This window comes from Microtus ochrogaster, chromosome 5 (assembly GCF_000317375.1).
Source record: "Microtus ochrogaster isolate Prairie Vole_2 chromosome 5, MicOch1.0, whole genome shotgun sequence".
Taxonomy (NCBI): domain Eukaryota; kingdom Metazoa; phylum Chordata; class Mammalia; order Rodentia; family Cricetidae; genus Microtus; species Microtus ochrogaster.
In genome coordinates this window covers 69,171,453-69,182,383 of record NC_022012.1, presented here as the reverse complement: position 1 = coordinate 69,182,383, position 10,931 = coordinate 69,171,453, and the positions used below count along the sequence as shown (strand labels likewise).

The following is a 10,931-nucleotide window of genomic DNA, read 5'->3' as shown; positions in this document are numbered from 1 at the left end:
CACACACACACACACACACACACACACACTTATACACAGAGATTTGTGGCCAATTAGATATAGAAAAGTTATCTGATTGAAAACAACTTAGTGTTTTAGTCTTTGACACAGAGAGGAAGTAGTCACTAGCAAAGATTGTGTGTCTTCTTTAAAAGCGATTTAAACATTTTATTTTATGTGTATGAATCTTTTGTCTGCATGTATGTTTGTGCACAATGTATGTACCTATGCGTATGGAGTCTGGAAGAGGGTGCCAGATCCCCTGGAACTGGAGTTACAGATGATTTTGAGCCACCCTGTGGATGCTGGGAATTGAACCCAGATCCTTTGCAGGAACAGCAAGGGCTCCTAACTGCTGAGCCATCTCTCAGCCCTGATGATGTGTCTTTGTAATGAGGAGTTCCACCCAGATGCAGTCTGGTATCCTGTTGCCATTTTAGTCTTGATAAGACAGATGTAAATGCCTGTGGGCCACAGGGGAGGCAGTGGAAGAAGCCATGCTTGGGCAGGTCTGTAAAGAGAACCGGAAGCCCCTCTCTCGTGAGATGGTTAACAGACTGGTCACTGCAAGTGAAGTAACTCTACAAGGACAGTCTTCTGGGTTCACTTACGGCAACCGCTTGTTCATGATCCCCTCTAGAATCTCTAGAACTAGAGAGAAATCTGAAAAGTAAGGAAAGAGAGACATGGGGGGGGGGCTTGTAGCTTGGTAGTTAGAGCACTTGCCTAGCCTGCAGGAGGTCCTGGGTTCCATCCCCAACACTGCAGAAACCAGGAATGGTGGCTCATGCCTATAATCTCATAACACAGGAGGTAGAGGCAAGAGGCTCAGAAGTTCAAGGTCATCCTCAGCTATACAGTAAATTTGAGGTCAGGTTGACAACTTTTAATATCATTTTCTGGGACAAAGACACCTGGTAGACTCAGCAGGGAGCTCTATTCTCCTGGAGCGTTGTTGACATCAGGGGGAAGACTCAGTCCCTGAGACAGCAGGCAGGACCGAGGGATGGAGAGAAGCCACTGGACCTGGTGGCTGTCCACATGACACAGGGCACCTTGAGGGTCTGCATAAGCATACATAGTATGGCACCCATCTCCCCTGCCCCTTGTTCTTTGCTGACATTAAATAGCCACTTATGATGGCTTTCTGTTGTCTTCAATCATGTTTACCTTTTTCAAAGGGAAAATAGCATTTTTAGCCTTCTGTGTGCACGTGTATGTGGGCGGTTGGCCAGAGAACCAGAGGAGTACCCTGGGCTGTGTCTGGTCGGCCTTGGGCACACGAAGGGAGCCTTGTGAGTCAAGCTGTGGGCAGAGCCTCTCTGCTCTCTCTGCTTGCCGCAGAGGAAGGAGGAATGGTGACATCCGAGGTAATTTTGCAGAATTGATGTTATGTGTTGTTCTGGGAACACCAAATATATCATATGGGCAGTTTCTGTCCACTAGACGGCATGGGTGGTAAACCTTCTAGAACCTCTTCCCACAGCTTGAGCCCCTGGTGTGTGGCATGCTTTTCCTGCTGGTGGCTTCCTCTTGGCTGGATTTTGATGATTGCTTTTCCCTCTGAACCGCTTGGACTTAACTTTTTGTCTGTGTCCTCCTCAGACAAAACAAAGCAGCATCATGTATTTTCCCTGTGAGAGAAAGTTAATACAGCTTCCATCTTGTTTTCTTTTCCCTACCTCTCCTGTCTCTCACACAGCCTCTACTTCCGTTTTCTCATGCTAATTTCGATGTCTGAGCAGCTGGCCTTTCTCAATACCCTTGTCCATAAATTTTCCCTGCTTTGTTGAAACTCCCCCAAGTCATGAGCTTCCACCGTCCAGGCAGGGCTGAGCCTTGGTCCATCAAGCTAGCCTAGCACACGGCACCTCTGTGGAGACACAACCACAGTACTCTAGACTCTTGTTTCTTGTCGGGATTGCACGTGTCCTCCGGTTTCTTTCCTTTCCTTTTTCTGTTTGTGTGTAGGCTTTTTTTGCTTGATGAGTATACAAGGGAACAAATATCTCTCTAGTTCCCTGGAAAACTCAAATGTTTTGAGATCTCCTTCAAAGGTCATCACTTCAGCGTTCCACAGGGTAAAGAGCCCCGTGCCCTATCCCTCATAGATTGTGTTTGTTTGTTTTTTTTATATTATTTATTATTGTTGTTTATCAAATAAACAAAGTATACTGTTTTTGCAGTACATTGGACCAGGGTGACTTTTCCCTGCTTATCTATAGGTGGTAAGGCTGGAACTCAAAATCTTTGTGTGCTTTATGATACATTTTGTTTGGGAGAATATGTATATTAGAGTGTGGGGGGGTGGGGTGTTAGAAAACTCCAGGAGAATATGAACTACCCTAACCCATTTTCTGCTTTTGTCTCTAGGGCAGCAAAGGCGCCTACCGGTACCATTGGCAGAGTCACAATGTCAAGCATAGTGGCGTGGATGACATGGTGTTGCTCTCCAAGATCACAGAGACCTCCATTGTCGAGAACCTGAAGAAGAGATACATGGACGACTACATCTTTGTATCCTTTGTCCTCTTCTTTGCACGCCCCTGGGATAGGACAGCTCCACTGTAATGTGGGTCTCTGCCCGTGAGCCACGCCTCCCGAAAGTCTGAGCTGGCTCTCAGAACTGGCTCTTAGTATTTTCGCTTTCAGAATGGGCAGCTGTGCTTCCAAGGGCAAAGATGAGGCTAAAGTGTTTTCCTGGCATCTCACAGGGTCTAAGTGCAGCTCCATCATAGTGTCCCTTTGAGCTACAGCATCATGTATTCTAAGTGTCTAATCCTGCCCTGACCTGAATGCAGGGTTCTGTCATCCCGATGACATGATAGGAACTCTTCCCTCCAGACTATGAAGGTTTAAAATGAATCACCTGATGAATAGAAAAGACGCCTCCCCAGTTTTTCTGAACCTTTATATTTGCTGAAGAAAACACGGGAAGGGATGATCAGCTCTTGAAAATGCCTGGTGTGTTTCCCTGTTAGCTTGCCAGATGCCATTTTATAACGGGGCTTTAAAAGCACAGGGCACACACCTCTTGGAAACGTGTCTTGACTTCACAGTCCAAGAGAACTATGATAGTGGAAGATGCTCCTCCTGCAGTCAGGAGTTTTCCTTGGAGCAACTAATACGTTAGTGAAATGTCACCTGGGTTAGTCACAGCCATGCAAAGGTCTGTGTTACCTGTACAGCCGTGCCCGGGTGCCAAAGGCTGATGCTGGGGTGGCTCCTGATGGTAGTGTCTAGGAAGCATGGGTGCTTTATGACGTAACGTGCATCTTGGGTTTCACCCAGAGCGCCCGGGGAAGTTTTCTCACCAGGGGCTTTTTGTTTATTACTTGCCGTCTTTACTTGACTATTAGAATCACCGAAACCTAGACAGCTATACTTTTGCAGGCTGCCTTGGCTGCCTGCCCATCACTGGTGTGTTAAGGTGTTTAACTCACTCAATACTCCTGTGGCAATGCCCATTACTTCAAGACACTTGAACCATTGCAAACAGTACTGTGCTGTTTCTTATTGACCAAAAAGGGAATTTCCTCCAAATATCCATGCAGTTAAATTCCTAAATCCCTCTTTTTAAGGCTCAATGTATATTCAAACTTGTTGACCGTTATAATAGCGTTATTTAAATTTTTAATGTATGAGTTGTTTGTATATTTTAAAAGGGTTTTGTGGGTTTCATTATTATCTCTTGCTGGTCTGGAATTTGTTTGTAGACCAGGCTTGCTTTAAATTCTTAGAGATCTGCTTGTTCCTGTATCTGAAGTGCTGGGCTCAAGGGCATACATCACCCGGCCCAAGCAAGATTTTTTTTAATTATTTTTAATTATGTAACTCTGTGTGTGTGTGTGTGTGTGTGTGTGAGAGAGAGAGAGAGAGAGAGAGAGAGAGAGAGAGCAGTGTCCAAGGAGACCATAAGAAGTTCAGTACTCTGATCCTCTGAAAGAGCAGTACAAGTCCTTAACCACTGAGCCATCTCTCTAGCCTCTATACATATTTTTGGGATAAGATGTGATGTTTTGATGCATGTGGACATTATAGAATAGTTAAATCAGGCTAACTAACAGGTCTGTCACTTCCTATACTTGGATATGTGGTTTAGCCATTTAAAAATCTCTGATCAACTTTGACATATTTGTGCTGTCCAGTCCAGAGAATTATCGACAGTAGCTCTGCTTTTGTTTTTTTTTGCTTGTTGTTGTTGTTGTTATTTTTGTTTTTCAGGACAATGTTTCTCTGTGTAGCCCTGGCTGTTCTGGAGTATGCTCTGTAGACCAGGCTGGCCTCAAACTCAGAGATCCATCTGCCGCTGCCTCCCAAGTGCTGGGATTAAAGGCATGCACCACCAACCACCTCCTGGCTGTTTTTAGTTTCTGAGTAAGTGAGTTTATTAAACATGTAGCAATCAAAAGTAGAAAAATAAATAGTACGTGGCAGATAGAGAGAAACCTTGAACATATAATAAGACATCATTAGGCAGGCACCCAGGACACGCTGCAGAGACAGCTGGGGTGGCCTAAAAGACAGCACCACCAAACTGAAAGTTAACAACATCGAGCAGAAACTTACTAGGGAAACCACATTGAGGCCAGTATACACCGCGGAGCAGATTGTCCTCCACGGTGAGATTTCCAAGATAAAAAACAAAACAAAAACAGTTAACAGCAGATAACACCAAACTGGGGGCTGCGGGACGTCCAGCAGGAACACGGAGTTTTCTGATTGAGTCTTCCGCGGATGAGCTAGGTTCTCAAGGCTGAGCTCCGGCCTCTTGTTCCTGCTGCAGAGATTTTACATTATAGGACAAACAAGAATAATAAGGTTGGAAATAGTTTACAGTCTAGCTGTTCTCAAGGGCACAATGTGTTTATTACCCTCAGCTGCTTGCTGATTCTCCCCTCTATACCCTGCCAAGCCCCTGGCAGAGCCAGGGAGCCACCTGACCCTGGGCAGGCAGTTTTAGAAGATTCTTGACAATAACATGCTTGGGGCTGAAGGGGAGGCAGCTGCTCCGCTCGAACGGCACATGGCAATTTGATGATATAATGCACATTACAATATGACATTATTGTTAACTTGGAGTAAACAGCATCCTCTTGGTTAACGGTGGCCTGTAGCTTACAGACAGATCCTGCCCACCGTTGTCTTTAAACGGAAGTTCCCCTGGGATACAACTGTGCTTGTTTAATGACAGATTCTGCCGCTTTCATGGGTACCATGGCCTGGCCAAGCCACTGAAACAGGCCATCTGACCTTCGGAAGTCTAAAGCAATTACTTTCCAGAGCAGAATTAGCGCCACCACCTGCTCCATGTGCCTTAGTCTGACCGTACGGAAGCAATCGTGTGCACTTTGGTTCTCCTCTCTGGTCACACACACGGAAATCTGTTTATTTCATTTGGATTTAATGCCATCAAAAATGTTGTGTACAAGTCCCCACGGCACATGGAAACTGGTAGGTGGGTTAGGAAGGACTGGGTGCAGGTTGTGGATCCAGACTGTCTGGCTTCTACCTATTGAGCTGCATCCCAGCGCTAGAAACTTTTAAATGGAAGATCCAAAAGCCTTGGGATGTAGGCTTGTTTTTTTTTTTAATTATTTACAGAGAAATGTGGGGTTTTGTTTGCCTGTTTGGTGTGTGTGTGTGTGTGTGTGTGTGTGTGTTATGTACACATGTGTGTGTGGTATGCACACATGTGTGTGTTAGTGCATGTGCCCTTATGTGTGCCTCTGGAGGCCAGGGGAGGACATTGGATGTCTTCTTCTATTGTTTTCCATCTTATTTTTGAGTCAAATGCCTCTCACTGAATCCAAAGCTCACCAGGCCAGGCTGATGAACCACTCCGGTTTTCCAGGGAGCTCCTAACATGAACCTGTTTATGCCTCCCCAGTGCTGGGGTTACAGGCATGTGTAGCCATGGCTGGCTTTACTAGGGATTCGAACTTGGGTACTCTTGTTTTCACAGCAAGCATTAGCACCCACTGAGCCTTTTCCCTACCCCGTAGACGTGGTGTTCGATCAGCTGAATGAGAGAAGACAAAAGCAATGATGGTGGCTATTGCCTAAAGTCAGTCCAGCCTCAGTCCAGACAGCTGTGCCCCTCAGCGGGCTGTTTACTGATATGGGCCCAGAAGCTTCTTGCAGACAGACAGCATAACTTTTATGCAAAGAACAAGTTGTAAAAGCCCTTCCAAGCAGTATATTTATTTGACATGACTTATGTAATGCAGCCTAGCAGAGGGAAAGACACTAAACCACCCGAAATCCTACCACCCAGGGCGAGTTCCTGTGGATCTCTAGGCCTTTAGTGTTCTCCCGCGTCTACACAAATGTGCACGCTCTCTTGCTGTTTAACAAACCGCACCCCCCCCCCTCAGGTATTTTTGGCTTTGCTGCACAGTTCTTGGCATGGGGTACATTGTATTAAGTGATCCCTGAAAATCTGTTGACTCTCAAGATTTTTTAAATTCAGACAGCAGAATTTTTTTAATGACTCGATGGGGCAGGGGCTGGGAGGGTAGTGAAGGCCTTTGAGTCAATAACTGACTAATGGTGCGTTCGCCCGAGGAAATGAGCTGCTTGACCACTAATGACTTTATGATTTAGACGTCTCTGCCCACTCCTGCGTAAATGGGCTTGCTTTCGGCAGGTGGGAGGGAGTCACTTCCAGCTCCGGGGAGGCCTGGCGCTGCTGATGGATATTTGTAACAGCAGTATCTGCCTTCCCCTCTTTACCTCTGGTCTCCGTGACCACTTCAGTCTTCAGAGAGAACCCATAGCATAGCGCTCCTGTAAGTGAAAGATGGCATCGTTCTTTGTTTCTTCTGTGTTCGTTAAGGCAAAAGAGAGGTTAATAACTATGAGCACGCCTTTTACCTCTCCCGCCCATAATACTAGCCCTGTTTTGTATTGTAGATCAGCACAAAGGGCACTTGGTGGCTAATGCATGCAGGCCAAGCATGGTTGCTTTGTTCTCCGTTAGGAAACAAAATCCGCTTAGAACACGCTGACATTGTCTGGCCGCTAAAGCCCCCAGAGGAAGGCTGAGTTTACCATCCGTTTCTTAGAGATGGCTGCCACACTGCTTACAATTACGTTCTAAAATGTACAAGGGGAGAAAGTTCTGGAGTTTGGAAAGAAAAGAGCTGTAGCTGCACTCTGCTGTCCGTCCGTTCCAGCCGCTTGGCTGAGCAGAGTTCCTGTGTGGAGCACTTCGCACTTGCTGCTCCAACTGTCTTTAAGCTTTCTTCCCTCAAAGGCCACCGCACTCAAACGTGCTTGGCATTTTTAATCCCTCAGTGAGGAGTTCAGGCTGTCCTGCCAGACCAGTGATTTGGAGAGGCAGTGTGCTCTTAGTCATTCAGAATGAAACTTGGCCCTCGGCAGCCGGTTCACACAGAGGGGACAGCGAGCTGGGTGAGACATTGGTCTTGTGACTGGAACCAAAGGTTCAAGTTCTGGCTCAGAGCTTCTCCAAATATAGGACTTTAGCCAGAGGCCTCCCCTTCCTTCACTTTCCAGTAATATATATGTGGTGAGGTTGACTTGTCGCTGTAGGCTGTCATCGTGTTCAGCAGTTCAATGCTCTTAGCTTTGCCTAATCTTCAAAATACATATGGAGGGCGGGACATGTAGCCTAGTTGGGAGAGTACCTCCCTAGTGTGCTTGAGGAAGCCCTGGGTTCAATCCCCACCGCCACATAAACCAAGCACTTGTCCTCCTAAGAAAGGCAGGAAGATCAGACATCCTCAGGTACACTGTAACCTTTAGGTCAGTCAGGGATACACAAAAACCTGTCACAAAAGAATACTAAGAAATGGACTAGGGAGATCACTGGGCGGTTAAGAATGCTGCTGCTCTCCTGGAGGACCCGGGTCTCCAGCACCCTCATTGGGGGCTCATTCACAACTGACAATAATTCTAGCTCCAGGGAGTCTAAAACCCTCTTCTGGCCTCCACGGCCACCGTATACAATCAACAAGCACACATATACATAAGTAAAAACAAATCTTTAAAAAATAAGAAATAACTTCTTTTCGAAGTTAAGGATGAGACAGAGGTCGGCAGAGGCTCACCTCATCCCTACATCCCCCAAAAGGCCATCTTACACTACGTGTGTAGAAAGGAGATGCTCTAAAGCCAAAGAACGGTCCTTTACACCGGATGAACTGGGTTTTGTGGAATCCGTCATTATCATTGGGGGAGAGGCACAAAGGCTCAGAAGTCAGGTGACATCGTTCAGGAGTTGATTCTTTCCCGGCACCTTTGCGTAGGTTTCCAGGATGAAGCCCAGGTCACTGGGTGTGGTGGCGAGTGTCTTGACCGGTTGAGTCATCTTACCAGCCCTGAATTGAGCCTCATGAAAAATTCAGCGTGTTGTTCTTTTTTATTTCCCTTATCACTTGTGCTGCAGGTGGATGAGCATTCATAGACACATGGACCGACATCTGGGAACCAGTCAGCTGAAGATCTGCCTGGTTCCTCCTGACTCTCATTGTCTCTCAAATGAGGCGCCCCACCCCTGCCCTGCTTTTTTATTTGGTATCATAGCTTCATATCTGCCTGCAGTTTGAGAATTAACTTTAAGCCACACCTTCACCATGGAAGATTATGTGTGTAGAGATAATGGCCCTGGTGGTGTCCCCAGAGGCGCACCTGAATTATGTATTGGGTATGGGAGGGAGGACTGAGGGACTTTTTTGGAGCTCCAAACCCACCAGGGCCCTGAACTCTTTGGGTATTAGCTCAGGTCTCTAAAGACCCAGCCAGATAGAGAAGGTGAAATTGTTTAGATACACAATGAAGTCCAACTCCAACTGGAAGCAACTGAACTTGTTACTCTGGCCGGTTCAGATGTAGGTGCGTTTGTAGGTATTTAGTGTGGTGGAGTCAGGACACAGCGACCTTTTCAAATCGAACTTTATCTTTCATCAGTTTTCTCAGATACTGACTCTGGGGGACCCTGCTGGGAGATTTAGGGGAGAGTCTATAGCATCCCCTTCATTCTGACCTGAGTCACTGCCTCCGCATCAGCCTAGAACAGTCTAGAAGAGGTTGTTCACAAAGCACACTTAAACAACCATGGCTCCATTTCCAGCCCATACTCACCTCAGTTCTATTTATTAGGTGGCTGAGGGCATGGGGGAGGGGCAGGATGCCTTTGGCTTTCATCCTCATGCAACTCTTTCTTCTCCTGTGGCAGTGGCCCGTTGTCCCCAGGAAGTGGCTGGTTCACAGTGTATCCTTTACCATGAAGGGAAGGGCGCTGTCTTCTGTGGAAGGCTCATGTCTCCCTGGTTTGTTTTTTGCTCAGAATTGACATTTTACAGCATTCAAATTGGTCCTACCCTAAGAATGGTTACAGCCATTGAGCAAGAGAATCCGGATGAGAGACAAAACCTATCCCTTCAGTTTTGATTATTAGATGCTTACACAAATCTTTTTTTTTTTTCTCCTCGTTTTTTGAGAAAGGGTTTCTCAGTGTAACAATCCTGGCTGTCTTAGAACTACTAGCTCTGTAGACCAGGCTGGCCTTGAATGCACAGAGATCCTCCTGCCTCTGCCTCCCAAGTGCTGGGATTAAAGGCATGCACCACCACTGCCCTGCAATCCTTACACAAATGTTAAGAATAAAAAAAAAATCCTGCTAAGATAGATTCTATTTTATTTATTTATAATTTAATTTTTGTGTATGGGACTTTTGCCTGCATGTATGTGGGCCACATGCTTGCCTGGTGCCCGAGGAGGGGCATGGATCCCAGGGAACTGAGTTACAGACGATCATGATACACAGTGTGGGTGCCAAGAATTGAACCCTGGTACTCTGGAAGAGCAGCCAGTGCTCTTAACTGCTGGACCATTTCTCCAGTTCCTAACGTGGGTTTTGGAGTAGACAAAGCCTCTTAGTTCTAAGTAAGGAGAGACTGCAGAGCATCCCAATCCTCCCTCATGAAACCTTGCACTGCTGATTTAAATGTAAGGTTGATACGTGAACAAAATAGGGATTGCCCAGTTATAGTTGAATCTCAGCTAAACAAGTAACCTTTTAGTGCAAGTGTGCCCCAACATTACTCTAGGTCTGCTTATAGCTTAAACATTCTCATTGTTTACTCGACATCCAGATTTGATGAGGTGGTCTGTATATTTTTATTCCAAACTAACAATAGCAATGAAAGTACTTGCTAGTTACAAAAAGCTGTTATTCGTTGCACCCTCCACCTACCCAACAGAGCCTCTAGCCCAGGCTGACCTTTGCCTCCCTATGTAGCTGAGGATAACCTTGAACTTCTGTTTTGTTTTGTTTTTCTGAGACAGGGTCTCTCTGTATAGCTTTAGTGCCTGTCCTGGAATCCACTCTGTAGACCACACTGGCCTTGAACTCATAGAGTGCTGGGATTAAAGGCATGTGTTATCACTGTCCAGCCATGTGTATCTTTCATCTCTTGAACAATCAAAATTAAATATTAAAAAAGCACGTCATCACTATCTTTTCTCTATTATTAATTCATCTTCATTTTTCAACTTGGAAGGTCTTTCTGGTCAGTAACAAGTGAAGTGAAAAAAAAGCAGTTGAGTCATTTTGTGTCTGTGTGTGTGTTTAAATTATTTGACATACCCACACCCATTTGTAATGTCTATTAATAATTCCATATTTCATCTAAGGCCAAAGTGGTCACCTGCATTATGATGTGAGAGATATCACTATGTAATGACACATGCATCTAAGAACATGAGTTGAGGGAATGGCATCTAGGTGCTGATTGCTGTTCATTGATTATTTCGTCTATTTCCATGGCAAGGTTGTTAATTAAATAGGTCTTGGTTTATCCCCATCATCCATTAACCACAGCTTAGAGATATGTTCTGTACAGTCTGGAAAGTGCTCTGCAACAGCTGTGCCTTTGGTTTTGAGTGAGTGAACTTATTAAGTG

The 10,931-nt window shown here is 45.7% G+C and overlaps 1 protein-coding gene across 1 annotated transcript in view; it reads left to right on the top strand.

Annotated features, from left to right (window-relative positions):
• Myo1e (myosin IE) overlaps positions 1-10,931 on the top strand; it is a 195,398-nt gene that overhangs the window by 78,578 nt on the left and 105,889 nt on the right. The window contains exon 2 of the mRNA XM_013346406.2: positions 2,374-2,517. Coding sequence (XP_013201860.1) covers positions 2,374-2,517 — 144 coding nt within the window. The remainder of the gene's footprint in view (positions 1-2,373; positions 2,518-10,931) is intronic.